Source organism: Psammomys obesus, unplaced genomic scaffold (assembly GCF_907164565.1).
Source record: "Psammomys obesus unplaced genomic scaffold, mPsaObe1.curated_primary_1811, whole genome shotgun sequence".
NCBI lineage: Eukaryota > Metazoa > Chordata > Mammalia > Rodentia > Muridae > Psammomys > Psammomys obesus.
Window position 1 is genome coordinate 875,511 of NW_026596463.1, and position 25,749 is coordinate 901,259.

A 25,749-nucleotide genomic window follows, 5' to 3' on the forward strand; every position below is an offset into this window, starting at 1 on the left:
CATGCTTGAAAGGGGTAATTAAAGGGAATTACTGAAGGGCTGTTTACAAGTTATGGAAGAATTAGGGCAAAGGATAAGACACCTATTGGTAAACAGTATGAGAAGCCAGGCACAAGGCATTTTGGATGATGCATCTGCATGCAGAGCAGCCTCTGAGGGTACCAAGTTGGGTAGGTAGGTACATGGGTTTATAGCACACATGCAGGCAATCAGTTCATGGTTGTACTCACTTTGGCACTGAAGTGAGTGCTGTTTCTATGGTGATTCCATTCCTGCTTCTCCTGGTCCTTACTGTTTTAAGTGTCTGGATGCATCTCTTTGGTAGGGTTTGGTGTGGTTATCTTTCCTACTTCCCTCCCTCCCTGTTTAGTCTAGAATAGAGGAAAATGTTTAGATGTTAGGTATTTGATTAGAGAAAAGTTCTGGCTAAAAGGCAGAACATAATGTGGAACATAATGGAACTCTTGTTGCAGGGGTGAGACAAGGATTACAGAAACTAAGAGCTAGCTACAGAGGCCAGAGGTTAAAGTGAATTCCGCAGAAGACACATTCATTGCAGACACTGGAGAGTGTGCTCAGAATTATGGTTTTCATGGATTTAAAGCATTGAGGATGTTTTAGGGATTGAAATTTGCATTTTAGCAGGCAGATTACAATTGAATTGATTATACATCTTTAATATGGTAATCTCTGTGTCTTTTAGAAATAGTTGTTGCTGAAAGTGTGGTTGTTATAAAGAAATTGTTGCAAATGCAGCCTGCACAGCATGGTGAAATTATTAAACATATGGCCAAGCTCTTGGACAGTATCACTGTGAGTATCTCTGTGTCCTGTGGACTTTGCTCAGTAAAGTGTACTTTCCTTAAATCGTTATCCCAAAGTTTACGGTTAAGGGAACTATGATGCCTGGTTTAAATTCTGACATTAGATTTGGTTCTCTTTAAGGACAGATTACAGACCTGAAGGAGGGAAGAGAAGAGTGAGCCCAACAATGCTGGGTTGAGCTTAGGTGGTGCCATCTTGGTAGGATCTAGGTGCAGATAGAGAGATATTAAAGAAGTACATATGTGTCATATGTGAGTCCCCGATGTGGCTAGCAACATGTATTTCAAAGTGCTGTCCTTTGAAAGACCTTAGCAACAGTAGTCCTGGATCAGTAAGCACACCAGGTGCAGATCTTCTGTTATTGTTGAGATGAACTTTAATTCCATAAAGTCTGCAGTTTTAAAGTATATTATTTGGTAGGATTTGGCATACTCATAAAGGTTTGTAAATATTTTCATTACTCTTAAATAATAATTCCATACCTAAAGCCCCCACCTCCCTTCACTGTCTCCCCTCACCACCACTAATTTACTCTTTGTCTCTATGAGTTGTTTTTTTTCTTGATATTTTATATAAACAGATTTATATAGTATGTGACCTTGGTTTGAACTTCTTTCACTTAGCATGTTTTCAGGTTTATGCTTCCTTTAAATAAAAATACTTTTTTTTATTTAAAGAAATATTTATTTATTTATTTAAAGAAATATTTATTTAAAATTTTTTTTTATAAAAATATTTTTTTGTGTGCCTGTGTGTGGGCATGTGTGCCTCGGCCCACATGTGCGTGGAGTCAGAGGACAATTTGTGGGATTCAGTTCCTTTCTTCCACTGTGTGGGTTCCGGGGACTGAGCTCTGGTCCTTAGAGTTGACATCGAGTGCTTCTGTCACTGAACTCTTGCCAGACCCAGTAATGGTCTTTAAATACCATTCTTTGATTTTCTTAGAGAAATGACTTGTTTCAGAGCTAGGATAAAGCAATAAAGAACAATGTAAACTTGGACCATTGTGTTGGGATAAAGGAAAAAGAAATGTAGAAATGTATTTATAGACCGATAGAGCCATATTTAAAGAATGCAAAAGAAAGAAAACCAGCAAGAGCCCAGCATGAGAAGGTGAGGAGCTTCCACTGACTAATTTAGCAACAAAGTGTAAGACAGTAGTAGGAAATTACTTTGTGGGTACATGGCAGTCTCCTAGTCTACCCTGGAGTGAATAAACAATTGAGCAAATGAATAGAAGACTAATAGAAACTTCCATAAAATTCCAAAACAGCTGAGGAATGATAGGATTAGGATTTCACTGTTGCCAACCTTTGAGATGCTAATTCATGGGAGAATTCTCAAGATGCACTATAAAAGTTTTCACCACTAGTGTCAGAGTAATTGCAGAGCTATAAGTGTATTCCCCAGAAATTACTTCTTAATTTCAAAGCTTGCAATCGGTGTTGTCAATTGCCAAGAAAAACTTAGGTGCTGCTTGGTGTGCTGACACTCTCCTTTAATCCCAGCACTCTGGAGGTAGGGCCTGGTGGATCTTTGGAAGTTCAAGGCCAGCCTGGTTTACATAGTGAGTTTCAGGCCAGCTTGGATTACATAGTGAGACCTTGTGTCAGAGTACAAAATCAAAACAAACAAAAGAACGTCAGTAACTTCTCTGATTTAGGGAGACTTAAATAAAACGTTATGCTAGTACCATGCAACTTAATTTGGGTATCCACTGTAGAGGACATCTATATTGATGAGGATAAGAAATAGGTCCTAGTAAGAACCATGGCTGTAACAACACAGAGAACTCCAGATGGGGCTCTTGTGGAAACAGCAAGAGGCAGGAAGCCATTGTGTGCTGGGGAAGCAGAAGAGAGGACAGAGGTGTGCATTCCTGCATTGGAGCAGATGAGGCCCGCGGAAGTGAAGTCACCCCACCATGATGTGAGAGCCATGTGGGGTTAATGGAGTCCTTTTCCAGGTCCCTGCCTTCTTTTGTCTCTTCCCAGTGGACCAAGGGGAACTGGAGGGTCACATTCACACTCCAGTGCTGGCACCACCGCTGATGAGCATGTGGGGCAACTCTTTGCCCCTCTTTTTGCTCCAGTGTCCTTACGTTTCTAGTGGATTTAATGCTAGAGCCTGCGGTATACTACTTTTGTGGACATCTGACTGAGAAATCAGTAGTTTTCAAAAGCAGTAGTTTTAGACTAGCACAGTGACAAATTGTAGATAAGGACTCTTTGGATGTTAGATGTGCAGGTTTCAATCTTTGATGTATTTATTTATTATGTATACATGTATACAGTATTCTGCCTGCATGTGTTGCCTGTATGCTAGAAGAGGGCAGCACATCTCATTACAGATGGTTGTGAGCCACCATGTGCTTGCTGGGAATTGAACTCTGGACCTTTGGAAGAACAGCCAGTGCTGTTAACCTCTGAGCCATCACTGCAGCCCGATGTGCAGATTTTAAAAAGAGGAGAACATTGATACATTTGTCATATTAAACTGATTCCATTGCTTGTTTAGGGAGTAGCATAGTCAAAAATATTAAGACTAATGTTTACATTGTACTGCCTTTAAGCTCATCCAGATTGAAGAGGTAATGGCTGTACCAGTCATCTTGTGTGTCTTGGCTGTGACCGCATTGTCCTTTGGCGTGTCCTTCATTTGTAATGAATACTGCTTTACAGTAAAGTTGCTCTGGAACAAACTGCACACTACCTGAGGATTGCCCTCGTGGGGTTTTGCATAATATTTACTAGGATAGCTGTCAGGAAGGAACCCTGGGAACGTTATTCTGGAAGGACAGCTGAGTAATTCTGGAATGCCACATCATGCATGTTGGCCCAGATGCCTCACTGGACGCGGCTGTTGCTCAAGTGCAGTCCCCCTGTGCCCTGCCACCCTAATGCAGTTCAGATCTAAACTTTTAGTGCACGTTGAGCCCAGCCAGACACAGGCTACTGGGATCTGGCTTGCTGTTAGCATGCAGCTTGTTTAGGTGTCTACTGATTCTGCCTTTGACAAATTTAAATAAGAGGGTGATTTTGTAGGATTTACGCTAGACTGTTGCCCAGTGCAGCGGGCTGTTGTTGAAACACAATAGCTTTTCAATTGAACTGTTTACAGAGCAATCTGTAAAATCTTTCTAGATGTCTCTTTATAACTGTGGCGGGAGGAAGGGAGGAATCATCATTTGTTTTTGCAGGCATGTTAATGGGTTAAAATGGCAGGGGCAACTACCTCCTCTTAGAAGGCTTGAAAAGTGCACTTAGCCACTTGCTCAGGGCATTTAGAGTAAAGAATCATGCAGTCATTTACAGTCCAGTTTGTCTTCTGAGAATATTGAAAAGCAGAAGATCATAAAAACAGTATTACGTTTGACTGTGTAGTTGTGTGTCTACATACATGCATTCTCTGTGTGTATAAATGCATGCATTCTCTCTATGTATGTGTGCATATATGCATGCTCCTGTGTGTCTGTGTGTGTGTATTATTAGTTGAGTTTTAGTTCACTGTTTCTGTTCATTATGTGTTTGAACAAAACTGAGGAATAAGGAGGTAACTGTTTTTGTTGTTGTTTGCAGTTTTAGTTTAGAGAGAAAAGGAAGGATTGAATTTGAAGATCTTAGTTTTCTAGCTCTAGCCAAGTGCATACAAATACTGACCTTGTTAAGGCTTTATTGTTTGGTTTTAGTTTTCAAGGCAGCCTCATGTCTGGCTGGATTCCTGCCTGCTTCCTGTTTGCTGGGCGCTAGGACTCTAGGCATATGTTTCCATGCCTATCTTCTGAAATGCTGGATAATACACTATTACCAAGAGTTTGCTATAATATTTTTATCATTTCTTATTATAAAGGGGTTTCTAAATTTTTAAAATGCTTGCTTAGGATTTTTTTCCCCCCAAGACAGGGTTTCTCTATGTAGCTTAAACTGTCCTGGTCTTACTTTGTAGACCAGGCTGGTCTCGAACTCACAGAGATCCATCTGTGGATCTCATAGGAAGCATCTTCCTATGCTTTCCTGACTGCTGAGACTACAGGAGTGTGCCACCATGCCCAATTAGAAATTGTTTTTAACTCAGCCCTAGAAATTTCCAGATGTTATTTTTTTTACTCCATCATCTTGACTTTTTTATTGTTGGCATTGATTTATTGATTTTTTTTAATTCTTTCAAATGTTATTATTATGAATGCTTGAAGTATTAAAATACTGTTGTTTTAATCTTAATATATTCATGAGTCTGAAATATTTCAACATTTTCATTTTGTGATTGTCTTCTTAATTGCAAAAGAGAATTATAAGTATGTTACTGAAAGAAAAATACTTAAAATCAAACAGTAAATTGTGTTATGTTGTAGAATTCTGATTTCTAAGAGTTGCAGCATATAATAAAATATTTAAGAAAAATAAATAGCATAACTGAGCTCTGAGTTGCCTATATATTCTCATTTAGAAGTACCTCTCATTATGGAAGGCCACTTGAATTGCTCCAGGCTGGAAACTTAATGCACCACTCAATTACTATTCTTTAGCCCAATTTAAAATAATACATTGGGAGTAAGGTCTTAATGTAGTGTACCCTTTGGAACATTAGAAATAACCTCTTTCTTTCCAGAACCAGGGTACAATAAGGGTATTAGTTTTATCACACTGGCTGAATAGATTTGACATAGCCCTTGGGCCCTTTTGCACTGCATAAGTAGACTGATTTCCTCCTGTCACTAAGTTCAGCTTAAGCTTGATTTCAAGTCAATTCTTTTATAATGTTGGGAAATGTATACTTATTTCCAAGCATTTTTGATGACCTCTGATTCTGCTGACTCAGTTTGGACATTTTAATATTTTTACATTGTTATGTCTTTATTATAATGAAACAAATGTTTTAAAGGAGTTTGACATGGCTGATACTCGGAAGGGTTCTCATTCTTGCCTTCTTCTTCTGTTGAAGTCCTGCTGTGAGCATCTGTGCCTCTCTACAGGAAGCAGTGAGACTGAGGTCTTGTGAAGGGACTTGATGCAGGGCGTGTTGTCTGCTCTTGTCAGGCTACCACTTAACAGGTAGCCATCAGCTTTCTCACTTAGTATAAAGCATATTTTCTATGCTAGGTGAAAATGTTCACAGGAAATAATTTACATGCCCTCTCAAATTCCTTTTGGAATAGGGGAGGGTACAAATAAGCAAATAGTAATAAAACTAATTTGCATACTCTAAAATGTTGGTCTTAATGGGTCTGATGGAAGGTTTCCAATTTGTAACAAGGCAGCGATTTTTAGGAAAACAAATTATATTGAAGTGTACTTTATTTTAAAAAATTATAATAATAAAGTATAGTGCAGCCCACTTCTGCCACAGCAACATGAAACAGTGTCAGGAACAAGCAAAGGCACCAATCCAGATTAGGTTGAAATTTGCTGGACTCTGAAGGGACCAGATTCTAGACAAGTAATTCTTACTTTACTAATTCTTTCCAGGGCATTTCTTTGAAACCCAGTTGTAACTGTTCATTTATATAACATTTAGGGGCATTTTGCTTGCATGTGTGTCTGTGTACTTCATGTGTGTGTGGTGCCTGTGGAGGCTGGAGTTAGAGAGGGATGTGAGCTGACATGTGGGTGCTGGTGCTCACACCAAGATCCTGTGTCAGAGCAGCCAATGCTGTTAACCACTGAGCCATCTCCAGCCCCGCAATCAGCTTCAATGAGATTACCCTTGTGTCTGTACTTGATAACTGAAGCTAACCTTCAGTGTGGGAACAGTGCCTAGACAAGACATGCAGTGAGTAAATACGTGGAAGTCTTTGCAGCTCTAAGCCTTTTCTGTGCTGACGCTGAGAGTGTGGTTTTCCCATTTCTAATACTATGATCTGCCTTGTCATACTAGGTTCCTGTGGCTAGAGCAAGCATTCTTTGGCTAATTGGAGAAAACTGTGAACGAGTTCCTAAAATTGCCCCTGATGTTTTGAGGAAAATGGCTAAAAGTTTCACTAGTGAAGATGATTTGGTGAAACTGCAGATTTTAAATCTTGGAGCAAAGTTGTATTTAACCAATTCCAAACAGGTAAGACTCAGGTCCTTATTCATGCTGATAGGTGCTTCCAGCATTCTTACCAAGGCCCTGGCACCTGTTCAAGAGCTACTGCATGCACTCAACAGGATCGGGGCCTGTTTGTATTAGGTCCTGTGGTGGATGGCAGGAGTGCAAACAGAAGTCACTCTGATCTAATAGAACAAACAGAATTAAAAGAAGAGCTGTGGTAGAGGAGTTGAGACAGTGTTGGTGAGCGAGTTCAGACGGTCTGGCCTGGAAGAGGTCAGCAGACATTTATGAACTTGCTTGAGAAAGGCCTGGGGGAGGTCAGGGTACAGTATGCAGAACAATGGAAGGAGAGAACAGGGCAGAATGCTAAAACTACCTGGGGAAATTTGTAGAGGTGAATTCATTAACATGTATACTGCAATCTCAATATGCATGCCCTCAAGTTAATAAGTTGACCTGCTGTCATAAATGTGATAGTTTAAGGGGGTGGGGCCTTTGATAGTTTTAGTTCAAGAGGGTGGAGTCCTTCTAAATGACATCTGGTAGCTCATACAGAAGTTGTTTTTTGTTATTATTTTCATTATTGTCACTGTGCCCTTTTCTTCATAGTGGCAGATAGCCAATACCTGGATGGAGTCCTCCATTTAGAAATCCTAGAATGTGCTCAGGGTCTTTTTATTCAGTGAATTTGGAGGCACCTTTCGTGGCACTTATGATTTTGTTTGAGCTAAACTTTTATGACAATTTTGGTACAGCATTCTGAAGTATGCTATTGTATGTTTCAGGATAATTCTTCCAGATGACTTCTGTAATCGTTACTTATAGGGGAAAATGCAGAATATTTTAAAATTTCATAGGGCTTATTATTTTTAAATGATATAAAAATAAATGATGTGGCCTGGGGAGTTGTGTTTTGTTTCCAGTATTTCTCACCTTTTTTTTTGTTTGTTTGTTTTGTTTTGTTTTAAAGAAAAGGAGGTTGGGAAAATTACTGAGTAAAAATTAGCACTAACAAATGGTTTTATGCCCCACCAGCTAAACCCAGTGGATATTAGGAGAAGACTGAAGTGATTGCTTTGACTGAAATGTAAAACTGTTTCTACCTGTGTTTACGTTAGCCATTTTAAAAGCTGAATAGGGAAGAGCAGCTAGTGTTTAGAGCTGGCTTTCCACAAGATGCTAGGACCTCTTTCTAGACCTGATATCCTGGGATCATAATAACTCATTGAACCTCTCCAGAACGTTCATTAAATTACATGCCTCTAGAGAACGTATAAGGTGGTGGGTTTTTTTTTTTTTTAACAAGGTTTAGTAATATTTATATAGTATTTACTATTTTTTTATCTGTATGCATAGAGAATAGTTGAATACTAATTTTGCTTCTTCAGAATATCTATGCTTGCTGCTAGGGAAATGCCACAATCAGTAAAGTTCTAGCTGTACAAACATGAGGACCTGAATTTATTATTCAGGACTCCTGTAAAAACAAAGCAAAGCAAAACAAAACACACACACACAACTGTAGCTGTTCCTGATTACAATCCAGCACTGGGAAGGCAGAGAGTAGAGAGTAGATAGACCCTGGGCTGCTTGCTCACTCAGCCTGATTGTTAAGTTCCATGTGAGTGGAGCCCCACATCAAAAAGACAAGGTGTATGTGGAGGTGAGGGGGCTCGGCGGGTATGAGTCTTGCCACCAAGTGTGATAGCCTGTATCTGAGCTCCCAAGAAGCACAGGATGGAAAGAGAGAATGGAGTCCTTTAAGTTGCTCTCCAGCCTTCACATCAGTGTCGGGGTGGGCTTGTGCTTGCCCTTAGGATTGCTCTGCCCTCCCCTCCCCTTCCCTCCCCTCCCCTCCCCTCCCCTCCCCTCCCCTCCTCCTTTCTCTTCCCTTCCTTTCCTTTCTCTGAATAAATAAATAAATAAATAATAAAAATTAATGAGGACAAACAAAAGTAAAGTGGATGGCTCCTGGGGAACAGTACCTATGGTTGACCTCTAATCTCCACAAGCTTACCCTCACAGGAACACATGCACACGCGCGCGCGTGCACACACACACACAACACACACACACACACACACACACACACACACACACACACACACAGACATAGAGAGAAGGGCCGTGACAGGCAGACACAGAGAGAGACATAACAAGAGAGAGGGGAAAAATGTCTCTTCTGATCAAAAGAAAAGAGAACCAAAAGATAAGTTTAACACCTCACTTTCAGTTGGCAAAGTAAACTCTATTTAGCATGATCTTCCCACAGATCAGATCAAAACTGGAAACTTGAAAGCAGAACAAAAAAACGCAGCTGCCTAAGCACTCAGAGCAAAGAGAGGCAGAGCAGGAAGCTGTTGCAGGGCATGTGGAACCTGGAGGGAGCAGGAAGCACACACAGGCTAATGTCCTGAGCTGCAGTTGGCACTGTACATGGTAACTGCACTCTAAACAGGACAGTATGCAAGCAAGCCACATGCACAAAGTGAAGGCAGAACTCTATAGAGTGCTGAGAGTGGAGGAGCCTGGTTGTCTGTGCATAAACTGCCCAGGTAGCTTTGGCTGACTCCTGAAGCAGCAAAGCAGCACCCTAACAATGGAAGACCTGGCCTGAACTTTGAGGTACAACTGGGAAATAGAATATACATTTTGAACGTCATCATGTTAATAGTGTGCTGAAACTAGCAAAAACCTAGTACTAATTAAAGAATATTCACAGTGATGAGAGTGGTGTCTGTAATATATCCGCAAGGCCAGGGTTACTCAGTATAAGGAAGACTACAGTGGAGGGTTGTGTTTTGGGTTAGTGGGTTTCAAGTTTTACTTGGGAAAGCTGAAAGAATTCTAGAGACAAATGTTGCTAATGGTTTCCTAAAAGTATAAATGTCACTGACTTATAACCTTAAAATAATAAATTTCATGTTCATTTAACATCAGTTAAAAAAAAGATAATTGGGAATATATGACCGGTTTTCAAGAAGGAAAAATCAATAAAAAAAACCCAAGCTATTCTGACACATATTAGAATTTGCAGGTAAACATTTTGAAGCAACTGTTAGAAATTTGCTTAGTGATAGAAAGGGAACTATAGTCATAATGAGTGAAAAGATAAGTCTCTGGAGAGAAATATAAATTACTTTAAAAAGTCAAATAGTTATAAAACTGAATTGGGTGTAGCATACACCTTTAATCTCTATACTGCAGAGGCAGAGGCAGGTGGAGGACATCCTCCTCTGCATAGTGGGTCCCAGGCCAGCCAGGGCTACAGAGTCAAGCCCTGTCTTGGAAATGTAAAAGTAATTCTGATAGCTGAAAATACAACATTTGTAAAATGAACACCCTTCCTGTGGGGAGCCAGAGGCCCAGATGAAAAGACAAAGGGAGCTTTACTTTGTTGTTTTTGCCCAGGAGTGGACAGTCTAGGGCTGGAGCCAGTGCCTTGACTCAGTTAAGGTTCTGTTCCTAGGAACTTGGCTTTTCCTCCTAAAGACTTACCAGTTTCAAGGTATGTGCTCTGTCTCTGAGGCTCTAGAGATGTCCCTTGTTCCCTTTGTGTAATGTTGTTTGATTAGCCTCCTGTTGACTCTGTCCCATTTTTTCCTCTAGAACAGTATATGAAATGCTATACTTTTTCCCCTATTTTATTGTTATTATTATTATTGATTACAATTTATTCACTTTGTTTCCCAGCTGTAGCCTCCCCATCACCTCCAATCCCGCCTTCCCCGCACCCATGTCCCTCCACTCGTCCATGGATAGGGGAGGTCCTCTTCCCCTACTATCTGACCCTAGCCTATCAGGTCTCATCAGGGCTGTCTGAATCCTCTTTCTCTGTGGTCTAGTAAGGCCACCTTGCCAGGGAGAGATAATCAAAGAGCAGACAACTGAGTTCATGCCAGAGACTGCTCCTGCTCCCCTTACTAGGAAATATCTACAGAAACTGAGCTGCCCATTGGCTATATCTGAGCAGGGGGTCTAGGTCCTCTCCAAATGCTGTACTTCTCAATAAGTTTGCTTGGCATAAGACACAACTTATGCAAGACCTTCTGATACCTAATTTTTTTTTCAGTCGTCTTTATCTTCTGTCCTCTAGATCTTCTGATCTCCTGATCCTGTCTTTTAGGACCCTTTCACTAAAGAACAGCCTACTGGTCCAGGTCATTTACTTTGAGTGATAAGTGTGTGTGTGTATGTGTGTGTGTGTGTTACTAAAAACAACCCAAGTATTTGTGCATGTTAGGCAAGCACTTTACCACTGAGGTAGTATATATTCTACTAGCAGAATTATAAAACTGCTTTTTCTGGTATTAAAATATGAATCTGTATAGCTTAAAGCTCCTTTATGTTTTTTAAAGTATGCTATAATATGGCTTGAAAATTTTATTTATTTATTTCCAGGATTGGAGAAGAAAAATCGCTATATTATATTTAATTCTCTTTTTTTTCTTTTTTAATTTTAATTTTATTTATTTAATCACTTCACAGCCAGATCCTAGTCCTGTCCCTCTTCTGCTCCCAAGTAAACCTAACGTCTCAACCCAGTCTCTTTCTCATTAAAGTTTGTTCTTAGGATCCTTTGGACATATGTTTTGATTATTTTTTTCTTGTTTAAGAATTTCATACAAGCTCAGTCTTCAAGTGGGTTCCCTAGCAATGGGAACAGGGCTCTCTCTTTCGTGAACTCAGTGGCTGGCTCTTCTATCCCCCTGAGAGGGGAGCAGCCTGCAGAGGCCACAGAGGAAGACAATGCAGCCAGTCCTGATGAGACCTGATAGGCTAGGGTCAGATGGAAGGGGAGGAGGACCTCCCCCCTATCAGTGGACTGGGGGAGGGGCTTGGGAGGGAACAAGGGGAGGGTACTACAGTTGGGATATAAAGTGAACAAACTGTTATTTATAAAAAAAAAAAATAAATTTAAAAAATTGTTCTGATTATATTTACATATGCCCCATTATTTTCTCTCATCCTCTTCCTCGCCCTCTGCACCTTTTTTTTTTTGGCAGCAGCTTTTAATCTGCTGTGTGTGGTGACTACCCTACAACTGTGTGATACCAGTGGTGAGAGCATGTGTACATGTTAACAGGACATTATTATCTCACTGCATGCTTTCCCACAGGTTACAGTTCCTGTGTAAGACAGTTTCCCCATTAGATGAACCAGGATTTAAAGTAATTTAGTCAGCCTGCAGTGTTTGTGTTCTTAAAAAGCATCATGTTAAACAAAACCATAATTTTGTTTATTTGATAAACACATTTTGTTTATCAAATGTGGGAATTGCTGGAGAGATGGAGCTCCACTCACAGTGCTCAAAAAGCTTCAGAAATATGCTACATATTTGTTTAAGTGAGAACCTAATAAAAACAAAACCACAGTTTTGTATATGGTAGTTCTTAAATACATAGACATCATCAGGAGCACAAAATGTTAAATGAAGCCCGAGGTTGAGTGAGGAGGCATGTGCTGGTAGGTTCTGTTCCTTGAAGAGTGTGGCTCATAGCACGCAGATGTTCCTGTCTCAGGGAGATGCCTGAGGTGTAGACAAGTTCTGCTGGGTCCATTTTTCTGCTCTCGCCCACTGCTGCTTGCAGAAGAAATCAAACATAAATTCACATTATGCCTGGATTTTTTCTGGACTATGCCACCTGAATTAGAGCAAATACACGTTTTCAAAACAAGCTTAGAGCAGAACTGACTAGTACTATGGGATTGTGAGGATGGAATGAGACTGTCCTGCTTAGCTTGTGGTGCTTAGCTCGTGGTACTTCCTCTTTTTCATTTGAGCCTAACCTCACATTTCTAGTCAACTGCAAGATTTTCTTAGGGAAAATGATTTTTCATACGAAAGAGAAATAGTTCAGCTACAAAGAATTACTTACTCCCCCACCCCTGGAAGAAACCTACTCATTTGTGCCTATTCTCTTAAGAAAAGGATGATGGGGCTGGAGAGATGGCTCAGAGGTTAAGAGCACTGGCTGTTCTTCCAAAGGTCCTGAGTTCAATTCCCAGCAACCACATGGCTCACAACCATCTATAATGAGATCTGGCACCCTCTTCTGGCATGCAGGCGCACATGCAGGTAGAATACTGTATCCATAGTGAATAAAGTCTTTATTTAAAAAAAAAAAAAAAAGAAAGAAAAGGATGATGTGATCCCTCTTTTGTTATCTACTGTAGAATGACATTAGACAAAAGAATCCAGTGGCCAACACTGTTGGAGTGCTTATAAGAAAATAGTATCTGTGTGTGGAAAAGTAAAGATTTTGTGACTTGTAGTTGCTGATGTCTGGAGTTCTTGGGACAAGGCATGAACACTCAGCTTGGGTTTGGTTAAAACAGTTAATAGCAATTAAAAGTGAATAAAGGGTAGTTTTTCAAAAACATCTTTAATAATGTCTTATAGAGGAATTTTAATTCAGAACATGGGTGCTCTCTCAAGAGATCACATCCAAAGTCCTTTAGGTCTGTGTGATCCTGCTGGAATGCTGACATGCTGGGTGATGGCACATACCTTTACTCCCAGGAGACAGAGGCAAGCAGATCTCTTGAGTTGAAGGCCAGCCTGGTGTAGAGCAAGTTTCAGGTAAAGAAAAGCGTAGATCCAGGTGTGGTGGTGCACAGCTTAAATCCCAAACAGTGGAGGGAAAGTTAGTTCATAGAAGGAAGTGATGTCTTATTGAGTGGCAGGCAAAGTGAAGAATCAGAGAAAGATTTGACAGAATAGGATGTACCCAACTCTCACAAGAGAGGAAAGGGAAGCTGCTTAGGAGAGCAGAACAGAGAATGAGGGAGAGGAGGCACTTTTACAGAGAGAGGTTGAAGAGAGAGCAAGCTAGACACAGATGAAGACAGAAGGAACCAGAAAATTAGAACAGATTGCTGGAGTTAGTTTAAGGCCAAGCTGAACAATTCAGAGGCTGAGAGAAAAGCCAGATTGAATAAGTCAGCAAGGAGAGAAGTTTAAGCCAGAACTGCTGAGTTGAACTAGTTCAGAAAGAAGAAAGGGTAAGCTTATTCAGCAGTCTCAGAGGCTGAAAGCATTCTAGGCCTAGCTTAGATTGTATGGCGTCTAGAAGCTTCCAGGCCTAGGCCTAGGTTAGCAGATGAGGCCTCTGTGACAATTACATTAAGCAAATAAAAGTTACTCTTAAAATATCTGATGTTTTATATGTAGAGATAACTAATAGAACAATGTTGTCTCTAAGCCCTTGTTTTTATAATTATGGCACATTGCAAACTTATAAAAAAAAACATAGCAGGAAAAGTGCACATATCTGTCTACCAGTAGGACCCCATCTCGGTCAGCATTTGTTACACTTTTCAAAAATGATAGCTCTGAAGCTTCAAGTTCCTTTTCACATCTTCCTTCTTTCTCATTGGAGACCACTACTGCACTATTGCCGTGTTTCCTTCAGTAAAGCTTGTTTTCATTATGTGGGTATGGATTAATAAAATTATTTTGCCTTGGAGTTTGAAATGTGCATTTTCCTTTATTAATGTCATGTCTTAGAAATAGTGATATGTACAGATGCGGTTCATTTGCTGTTTTATATTCTGTGAGATACTCAATTTTTACTTCTCTGTTACTTAGAGTAAGCACTTTTTACCCACTAGTGCATTTTGATTCTTACTGGGAAACTGGGTAAATTGTACTGATGCTTTAGGGACCTCTCCTAAAGTTAGGAGCATGCTTCTCTATTTGGACTTTTTAAAATATCTCCTTGCTTTGCCCTTTGTTCCCATTTGACAAAAGAAGGTTTTGTGCTATGCAGTGACATCACTGCTCTGTTTTAGCCTCTCTCTCTCTCTCTGTCTCTCTCTCTCTCCATCTACTAAGAAAATTAAGTAAATATGAATTAGAAAGGAAGACTTCACTAGGGCTAGAGTGGTATACAGTGGTATTGCTCCTACCTGGCATGCCTGAGACCTTAGGCTCAATCTCTGTTACTCCTTGCTCCAGCAAAAAACAAAATATGACTATCTTATAGACAGCCTTTCCAATAGACAGGGAAGTGGTTATCAGACTAAAAATTGTGACTTAAATAGTCACAACAAAGAATCTTCTGTTGAATGTATAGAACAGTAGTGCTGCTTGGATTTGCCTCTAGGGTAGGTTAAGAAGTCTATGTAGTTTCCAAACATATTCATTGATTTTTTTTTTTTTTTGCCTTCATAAATAACTTCTTAAACTGAATGTAGAGTTCTACATACCTTTTTATATCCCTTGTAGGAGTAGTGTCTTAGGCTGGCTTTATGACTTTTACACAAGCTTAATTATTTTGTACTGACTGTTAAACCGTATTCGTGCATTGTGTGATGATATATTGGACATTAGCAGGCCATGTGTACAGTGGTGGTTCTGCCGGCCCTTAGCGATTCCAAGTTGTCCGTTTGTATAAGTGCGCCCTGCCCCACAGCTATGGAACAGCCCAGAGACAGTTCCTCAGGGCGTATCTTTGTGGTTAGTGCAGAATTGTAGGAGAAGAATACTATGATCTGAATAAACATTGGCTACCTTATTACTTGTTTAGAGTATTCAGGTAAGTATATCGTGCTCATCTCTTAGAAAGTTATTTTAAATAGTAAATTCCTTAGTTTTTGTAATATTTTTTTTAGATTCCTTTTTCCTGTGTACCAATACTATGAGGAGCATATAATTTATATATATGTAAATTATATCTATTATATATATATATCTAATATATATATAGTTTTTGATAGCCTTAGCTATTAGTTAGCAACAGTAGTGGTTTCTTAAATCTAAACAGGAAAGTGAAAGTAACATAAAAATTTAATAAGTTAGAGCAGAGGGTAGTGAATATTTCTGTTAGAGTACAACATATTATATTTTCTTGTTTTATGTAACTTAGTGTTTTTGACTGATGTTAATATGCCGCTTTCCGGAAATGCCATCCCCTTTCTAAGTTGCCCTGGAGAGATCTAATTCACGATGATGCCTTAGTGTCCCACCGACTTACAATGTGTCCCAGTTTTAATTTTTCATAAGCAGTGTCCTTAATGGTTATGTTACAGTAACACACAAGTAGATTTACTCACCTCTGCTTTGACTCAGAATGCTCTTCATTGCCTCGGGAGATAAGCGCATGCGTGAGATAAGCCCATGCACTGAGACCACAGTGCTTTCAGGAGGGAGGAGCAGACACAGCTAGATCCCTGTGCTTTTGTCCAGTCACTCACACAGTCTGTGGGCTCCTCGTCCATTGAGAGACCCTGTCTCCAAACGCAGGAAGACACCCAAGCATGCACATACACACACACACACACACACAAATATTTCATAATTTCTAATCATAAAATTCAATTTTGAAAAATATAAGACTGAAAATGGACTATTTTTAAAAATATTCTGCAGAGAAAAGCCTTTGTTTCTAAATGCCATTGCTACTAAAGGCAAACAGCAAAGAAATTGGTGACTGTAGTATGTGGTAAATAATTAATATGCTTATTTAAATGCATCGTTGCATCCAGATATACCTCTTATATTATAAATAATTTTATTTTGAAAATATTTTAATAGAGGTGTTCTATAAGCTTAGTAATAATTTTATAGATAGAAATACATCTTTCTGATTATTTTCAGTACAGTGCTTGTTAATATACCTTAAAAGTTTAATTTTACAAAACTTAGTTTGGGAGTTAAGTTTATAAGCGAAATGTGTAACTGCCAGTTTGAAAAGTTGCATTAGTAGACCTCATTGCTCCAGTTGCAGGTTCTCAATCTCAAAGCCTGGCTAGACTTTAGCATTCACTAGCTGTGAAGTTTCACTCTGACTGGAGGATAGTAATTGTTTCCTGAGTTCACAGCTCTCCCATGCAGGTGTTTAGGCCTCAGTGTATCACACCCTACGCAAGCTAGTGTTGATTTGCATTTCTTATCTTTCAGATATTGGCTAATTGACATTCTTTCAAAATAAAATTCTTTATAATATAATAGGAATCATAAGTCTTTTCTTTATTTATAGATGAAGCAGCATGGACAGCAGTTGTTTGTAATCAGATTTGGGAAAGATCTTTAACAAAGCTATGTTAATGCTTTTAAATACCTTGTTTCCAAAATAAGCCTACCCCACCCCCACCCCCAGTCAGTTCTCTCAGCTGACTATTATTTTTTTAAGGGGTTCCTGGTCCTGACATACTATTCTAGCATTATCGTTGCTTTTCCCTACTTGACTGAGTCTATTTCTCTCTGTTTCTAATGTATGTAAATGTTCTAATACTAATAGTCTTTGGTTGTTTTTTTCCTTATTTAGTGAATTTTATTTAGTTTATATTTACAGTTGAACACATGTAGCCTTCTAAATTAAAATTGCGTTTTCATTTAAAAACACTGTAGTTTAAAGTACAAACCTATTTTGTTACATTCCAATTTTGGTTTATTAAAATCATCTCAATATACATTAATGTAGTGCGTTCAGAAGTTGACTTAGCAAGCCTGATTATGGTGTAAAAGCTTACATAAATAAATAAATGACCAATATTACTAGAGGCTATAAGCAGCATGGCGGAAAAATGGAAGAACTCTTTTATCCTAGTTTTTAGAGGGCATCAGCAGCTTGCTTTTATGAAAAAGTAACAGCTAAATGCACTGCAAATAATTTGCAGTAATCCAGTTCAGTGATTCATGTGTCTGCTTTAATGGGTCATAATTCAGGGTAAAGTAACTGAGTGCAGTCAGAGTGCAGACACTGCCTATGCCAGGGGCAGTATCTCTTCATAAAGCACACCTCAGGAGAAGCAGTTTGCCAGCCCCTAATACTCTCTGATGTTTTGATGTCCTGCATATTTTTCCGATTAAGTTTTGAGTGCCATGTTTTTAGTTGGATTTCCACATTCATTATTCTCACGTAGACCCTTCAGCGGGTTTGCCATATATGATTATTTTTTTAATGATGCCTTTCTTTCCACTTCAGCGGTTTAATAATCTAGCACATGGCTGCTTCTCGATGCTCAGCATTCACTCCCCAGCACAGAAGAGGACATGTGCGTTGGCTTCAGAATTCCATTTGCCACGTTAGAAATGCATATTCCCCATGGAACGACATTTGTTTGACATAACCATTCATTTTTATTACATTTTTAAATATGTTTATCCAGAGTTATCAATAATCATAAATAACCATATTTTCAACTTGTTCTGTTTTTTTCTTTTATTCTAACAGACAAAATTGCTTACCCAGTACATATTAAATCTCGGCAAGTATGATCAAAACTACGACATCAGAGACCGCACAAGATTTATTAGGCAGCTTATTGTTCCGAACGAGAAGAGTGGCGCTTTAAGTAAATATGCCAAGAAAATCTTCCTCGCCCAGAAGCCTGCACCACTGCTCGAGTCTCCCTTTAAAGGTACTATCAGGCACAGCGCCGCAGAGCACTTACCTAGGACTGTGCCAGTGTGTCCTGGGCCTGGTGTGCTTCAGATTTATGTCTGAGACGCGTACATGGCTTCTGTGTCGATACCTTGGGGCAGTGCGCGTGCACTTGTTCATCTGCTCAGGGCAAGTCTTAGCTTTATGTTTGTTAACAGTCTGTGTTTCTGAAGACCTGTCCTCCCAAATAATTTCAGGGCCTCTGGGCTTTTATTCTCATTAGGCAGTTTAACTGTATAGTAGTAGATGAAATAGCTGTTGTGTTCTTATAGATATGGGTTTTATTTCTTTTTTAAATACTTTTATCTCCTACTATCTTAATAGTATGTTAGTAATTAAATATCAGTGCAGACTAATGTCAGCATCTCTAGGAGAAATTATTTCATACAAACATTTTTATGTTTAAGTACATTTTTCAAAGAAGAAACTTGTGTTCTTTTCCCCAGCTTTTTTTTTAAGGGACTAATTAAATATCTTATCAGGTAACAAGTAGCTGTTATAGTTGGAATCACATGGTTATGTAGCTTGGCTTTCACAATGTTTCTTACTTAATTGTTGTAAAACAGTAAATGCAGTTCAGTTTGGTATAAAAACTATTGAAATTCTGAATGTGTTTGTGCCAAGGCATATGTATATGGATTGTTTGACTGCGCTGTCATTCCTAATACTCACTGGAAAGTAATTTTTAGAGAAGCTACATTTCAGAGCAACACTTCTAAACACACTGACTGATTAGCTTTTTTATTGACCATTATGGGGGAGATTTTTGTAATCTATGGGCTGAAATCAGTTTTCTGACCTATTGAAGAGCTTCCTGGTTTATATTTATTCCTTGACATTTGTGGTAATATGCCAATTGCCTTGAGCTCTGATTATGATTATTATCTGTTATATACAGCTCATATTGTTTATTTTCTATTTTCCTCCATTTTTAATAGATAGGGATCATTTCCAGCTTGGCACCTTATCTCATACTCTCAATATTAAAGCATCCGGGTACCTGGAATTATCTAATTGGCCAGAGGTGGCGCCTGACCCATCGGTTCGCAATGTAGAAGTAATAGAGCCAGTAAGTTGACCTTTCTGAGATTAATTTTGTTCTAGCAATAAGAGCTTCTGAGGTAACTACCATTTTATAGAAAGCCTTTCGGCTGAGAACGAAATGCTGTTCTTGTGTATGTGAATGTAATGTGTTAGATATACCTTGCCTTAGCAAAACTAAGTAGTGTGGTTTTCTTTGCTGCTGTACGTGGACTGTTCTTTGCTTCAAGGAAAGAGAATTGAATTCTCTGCATCAGTGCCAGCCACATTTATGTGATCGCATTTGTAGCAGTGTAGATTAAATTTCTAAGGTATTTAGTTTCAATGGATTGAGCTTTTTCTACTTTGTTAGAGATTCGTAAGCTTCCTGTCAATGTTTTTATAAAAAAATTTTTATGTTCTTTTCCAGAAAATAAAAACCTGTACAAAATGTACTGGGTTTTTGGATGAGCTCTGTTTTACGTGACATTTAAAAATAAGTAGGGAGCATTGTGTACCAAAGATGACCTTGATGAGCTCACAAAGATGAATAATACACTGTTTCACTTTTTCTAAAATGCCATATTAAATTTTCTAAATATTTTCTTAAAGGTACTAGTGTACATAATTAATATTCTTTACTAATATTACCTGTTTATTATTTCATAAATAAGTTGATAAAGAAAAAGGCATTTTTCTTATACTTAGAAATTGTGTGGAATATATTCATTGCTTTTTAAGGTAGAATTACTTTAAATGGAGCCAATGGAATTACATTCTTGATGCTTTCCTCTTGTAAGTAGCACAGTCAGCTAGAATTCAGGTAATTAGAATCCTTTATCATTAACTCCAGTTGTAAAGCTAGGTAGCTGTCTTGTTCCTCTCCACATGCAAAGAAGGGAGACCATCCTCACTTTAACTATAATCCCTTTAATGCGCATAGCCATTGATGATTCCCCGATAAGTGGCTTTCTTTTTAATGTGAAATTTACACTGACTTTGGAGCACCCTGCAGCAGATGGTTAATAATATCACAGTTTAGAGCCCTGACAGTTGATGTTTGACAAACATCAAAACATCATCTCATTTAAACCTCATATTGATATTCCTTTTTTTTTTTTTTTTTTTTTTTTTTTTAAGACAGTTTCTTTGTGTAGCTCTGGCTGCCCTGGAACTCACTGTGTAGACCAAGCTGGCCTCAAACAGAGATGCACCTGCCTTTCTTTGTCTTTGCCTCCTGAGTGTTGGGATTAAAGGAGTGTGCTATCATGCCATACTTAGTATTTCGTTTCATAGGTGAAGAAACCAAGGTTTAGAAAGCCTGTAAGTTCCCAAAGCTCCTGCAGACTGGGATTCTACTCTTGTGTCTGCTGTGTGCTGTGCTATCCATTCTTTTCTGTATGACCAAGGAGAGGACACCTGAGCTGGTTTCTGTGCTTAGTGCCATCATTTCCATGTTACAGCAAACTATTATGAGAACTGGGGCGTGGGAGATGGCTCAGTTGGTAAAGTTCTTGAAAAGCAAGGGTGAGGACCCGAGTTTGATCCCCAGCACCCACACAGATCTCCAGCTGTGGTGGTGGGTGGAGACATGTGGCCCTTGGCATTTGTGGCCAGCCTGTCTGGCTGAATTGCTGAGTGCCAGGCTCAGTGACGGGCCCTGTCTCGTTTATGACTCTGCCCTTCACACTCGGCCTCTACCCCATGAACACATAAAACACGTGTTAAAAATAAAGTATAAGTATAATTAATAAAGTTGTGAAAATCCATTGCATGATTGTTCATCCTTGCAGGTAAGTTTGCTTATTTCTCTCCCAATCAAAAGCTCTGTTCAGCACAGTTGCCGTGTGTCAGATGCCGGAATATGAAGCGATTGTTCTTCTGCAGACATGCTCTTTCTGATGTTTGTTCTTGCTTGCTGTTATGGTGCTGTCCTCTTTCTTGATTGGGTGCACAGTGCTTTGGCTCAAGTAAAACAGTCTCCTTACCTTCGAAAGAGCTTATCTTCTCAGAAGTTTATAGCAATGCAGTTGAATTTTGTCTTGGTAGTGTTCTTAGGCTGTCTGGCTTTTTCTGTCTTCATGTGTTCTAAGCATTAACTTTTTGTTTTATTAATTACACTTTATTCACTTTGTATCCCCCCATATTCCCTTTCCTCCTCCCCTAACTTTTTTTTATAGGAACAGGGCACAAGTAATCTATTTCCTTCTCTTTATTTCAGTTGGCCTGTTTAACAGAGACAAATTGATTCCTTATTTTGCTGACTATATTTCTGAAATTAATAATTAATAACTTATGGAGAATAATTACAACTGATAGAATTTGATTTAAAGTTGTCCATATAAGCCATATAACAAACAGATTCAATCTATCACTTTCTGAGATAGTGGCTTGAAATGTTGTACGAGGGATGCAATGAAATATAAACACAGTGGAACTAGTTCAGTTCTGAGACGCAGTGATAACTGCAGAAGGTGGTGTACAGACTGCTGAACCACTCTTCCCCACCAAAGTCATATCCGTGCATTTTGTGCACATGATACACTGTATTATTCTGGGTTTACTATCTAGTGATCCTCTAAGGTCAAATCTCATTATCATGAAATATAACTTAGGAAGAAAAATGGCTGAGGCTTAGATAATTTGACATTTTAATCAAAACAACAGGGAGCCTAGTCAAGTTGACACTAGAAGTCACTTTGAATTACACAACACCATTTCCAGGACATCAGATGTAATGTATATTTATATTAAGGTACTCGTAAGTTTTGTGGCTCCTTTAGAGTTTTTTGTTGTTATTATTATTGTTGTTTGTTTGTTTAGTTACAGAAAATCCTTTTTTTTCCAGTAACACAAAGACTCTCTTTTGCATAGCAAGAACATTTTTCTTTATAAACAAGTAATTAACGTGGCTTCTGGAGGACCTTTTCGATTGTCTCTCTCCATCTCTTCTGTTCTTTCCTTTTGTTCTTTCATTTATAGCATGGTGGCTGACACACCAGAGTGAGAATCTACTATTAGGCTTTGGGCCTGTAATGTGTGAAACTGTGTGAGTGTGGACACTCATGTACTCAGATTATTTCTATTAGTTTTCTTTTCATTTTCCAAGTAATTTTTCAGGCTACTGGAGCTTCTCTGGGGTAGTTGGGGTTTTTTAGCATAAATATTTTTGTTTGTATTAGTATTTTAAAACATATTCCCAGAAAATTACAATGAGCCTTTGATGTTGAGAACAATTCTTGGATTAGAACCTGTGTCGTGTTGTAAATTCCATATTTATACACACACGTACACACACACACACACACACACACACACACTATCATGCTGGCACACACTGGAAACTCAATTAAAAGTGTAATAAATAAGTGAGTCTTAATAATTTTGACCTTTTAATAAATCTACATTTTCCTGCGTTTCAGGAGAGAAGATAGGAAACGTAATTTTTTTCACAATGAAACAAATTCATGGTTGTGACAGGTTTATAGTAGAGACTTCTCCTAATGCTGTGTTTAGTGAACACCAAAGAACATTATTTTCTTAAATGCAAACAAATATTTTCTGGCTATAAAATTCAAAGCTTTAAGGGTATAGTAGGTCTAACTAATATTTATTGTGACATACATATTTGCGATGCTTCAATATAAAGGTGCTAGAAATAAAAGTAAGTCATATAGTGTATTAGAAGGCAGCTAGTACTACTTTTAAAGGAGTTGGTGGTTTTTTTGAAGTAGAAGAGGTGAGGGCAAGACCCTCAGAGAGGTCTTGGAGACTTTGAAGGAATAGTAAGAACTGGCTGGAACAGAATATGCAGAGGGAAAAGGAAGTGAGGGGACAGCCTGTCCTGCCTGGCTAGGTGGACTGTTGTAGGTGTGCTGTTTATCTGAGTGAAATAGGGAGCCACCGAGGTTTGACAGCAGAAAACAGCTGGGCCTGACTCTATAGCTGCCATGTTCAGCAAACTTTGGATGGAGTCAATGGAGAGGAGAAGCATGTAACCAATTGGGATCCTCTTCCAGCAATTGAGGAGAGACAGGTGCCCAGACCAGGGTGGAACAGCATTTCACCCTGGGTTAGACATAAGGCTAAGTCAGGTTTTAGCCTAGGAAGATGCTGAGGGCTCCTTATTGCCAACGTTCACTTTGGTTTGCTTGCTTTTTTCTCTTAAGTATCAAGCTATAAACATATGTTGTTGTTACTGTAGGTTAAGTCATCTGTGGACCAACAAATACAAATGTTTGTTAAATAGTCTAGAAGCATAGCATGAGTGATCTAACAGTGGGTTCTAATGAGAGTGTGTGTTCTGTGTTTAGAAGTAGATAACATGGCTGTTAGGACTTCTAGCAGTTGCTTTCTCTGTTGAAGTCTCAGTTTTTGCTGAGTTCACAGTGAACTTAAGTGGTTACATTTGCCAGGAGCCTATATCCCATAATAAGAATTCCTCAGTGTTAACTCTGTTTATATAAACAGGCAAAAGAATGGACCCCAGTTGGAAAAACAAAGAAGGAAAAACCTGCTAAGAAATTTTACTCTGAGCCTGAGGAGGAGGAGGAGGAGGAAGAAGGTGAGGAAGAGGACTCCTCTGATAGCAGCGGTGACAGTGACAGTGGTGGGTTTCATAATTTATTGAACTGTACTTTCACACTATAGATTGCATATGGATGCCCCTATTCTTTCACCTTCCAGTCTATTGCTAAATTTAAGATGTCTCAGGATTCACTTATTTTCAGAGCCAGGAAGCTGAGAGGCAGTATGCGTTGAAAAAAGCATGCTAGGTATGGATTCAGAATCCTGGGCTTCAGCTGTCCCAACTAAATGAAGCACCTACTTTTCCATCTGATACGTGAAGAGAAAGACTTTAAAAAGAATGCCTTTAATCCCAGCACTCCAGAGGCAGATGCACGCAGATCTTTTGAGTTCAAGGCCAACATGGTCTACAGAGAGACTTTCAGGACAGCCAGGGTTACATAGAAACTCTGTCTCAAAAAAAACCAAAAACAAAGAAACAAACAAAAAAACAAAACAAAAAACTTTCTAACTAAAAATGTTTATATAATTTACATAATATCATACAAGACATTTGGAGTGTGTGTAGAACATACATATTTGCAAAAGTTTAACATGGTGGCAGCTCTGGCCCAAGACTGTCACTATTTCCTAGTTATCTACTACTTTTTCACCTGCCCTGCCAAAATCTTTGTAGTATCTGATAAGTCAACTCTGTCAGCCCAGAAAGCTAACATGAAAAGCGTACAACTTGAAGAGTAATATAGACCGTTGAGAAAGATTGTTTCTATCGTTAATCATGTGTTTTATTTTATACCCTACACATGTCTCCATCCTTTTCATTTACAAGCTTGTACCTGTTCGTAGATTATTGTTGTTCAATATCCATTTGAAGTTCCGTTAACACTGTGGCTATTCATGAGCTTGTCTGAATACACAATAGTGAGCTGTGTGTGAGGGGTTCTACCATGCCCCCACATGAAAAATAACTGCCTAGTATGAGCTAGACCTAAATTGCCATTGATTCCCACGTGAAGACAGAAAGAGAGTGACTTTGAAGCTGTAGCTCACCCCCTTTCTTGTTCTTTGTGTGAGGGGTGGATGCTGGATGGGTGGGTGTAGTATATGCCTGTGTGTGAGAGCATTCACCTGTATGCATGCACGTGTAGGGGACAGATGTCATTGTCAGGTGTCCTCCTGTCACTGTGCATCTTATTTTTGTAAACGTTGTTTACGTGTATTCATTTTCATGTGTAGGAGAGAGACACAATCCATGGCACTTGTGTAGAGACCAGAGGACAACTTGAAGGATCAGTTTCCTCCTTCCACCCTGAGGGTTCAAGGGATCTAACTCAGTTTGGCAACAAGCACCATCTTTGCAGCCCTGCACCTTATTTGTTGAGACAGTCTCTCCCTGAATCTAGAGCTCACTGTTTTCTTCTAGGCTGACTAATGAGCTACAAGACCCCCTCCCCCCCAATATGTTCTTCCCCCTTACCCAACACTGGGTACAGAGATACACACCAGCAAGCTTGACTTTCACTTGTGACAGGTAATGAGGAGCCAAGTACAACTTCTCATGCTGGTGCAACAAGCACCTCCCCGCTGAGCCATCTCCCAGCTGTGTGTGTTTGTGTGTGTGTGTGTCTTTGATTTCATACACACTCCAAGTGTCTTTGTTTAGAAGCTTTAGGTAAGGTTTGTGAGAGATCCCATAGTGAGTGCCTTTCCATGTGCCAGTCCTGTTGTCCTCTAGTCACCTGCACATGTTTTGGATCATGTGCTTGTCACAACAGCTCTGAAGTATTTTCCTTGCTGAAAGGAAACTGAGAGCCAGAGGTTGCATAACTTGCAGACTTTGAGCTGGTTAATGTATAGCCAGGATTTGAACCTGGACATTCTCATGGAAGAACCCCTGCTTCATACTCCACTCTGTGGCAGTCTAAAAGTACCAGCCATCCTGGCTGTGCACTGTGAT

At 39.2% G+C, this 25,749-nt stretch overlaps 1 protein-coding gene across 4 annotated transcripts in view; it reads left to right on the forward strand.

Annotated features, from left to right (window-relative positions):
- The window catches only part of Ap3b1 (adaptor related protein complex 3 subunit beta 1), a 214,189-nt gene that overhangs the window by 100,897 nt on the left and 87,543 nt on the right, over positions 1–25,749 (forward strand). For 2 of the 4 annotated variants that reach the window (XM_055598376.1, XM_055598379.1), the window contains exons 14-18: positions 704–813; positions 6,700–6,876; positions 18,036–18,222; positions 19,184–19,314; positions 23,736–23,874. In XM_055598376.1, coding sequence (XP_055454351.1) covers positions 704–813; positions 6,700–6,876; positions 18,036–18,222; positions 19,184–19,314; positions 23,736–23,874 — 744 coding nt within the window. The remainder of the gene's footprint in view (positions 1–703; positions 814–6,699; positions 6,877–18,035; positions 18,223–19,183; positions 19,315–23,735; positions 23,875–25,749) is intronic. The other 2 variants (XM_055598377.1, XM_055598378.1) reach the window with 2 other exon arrangements.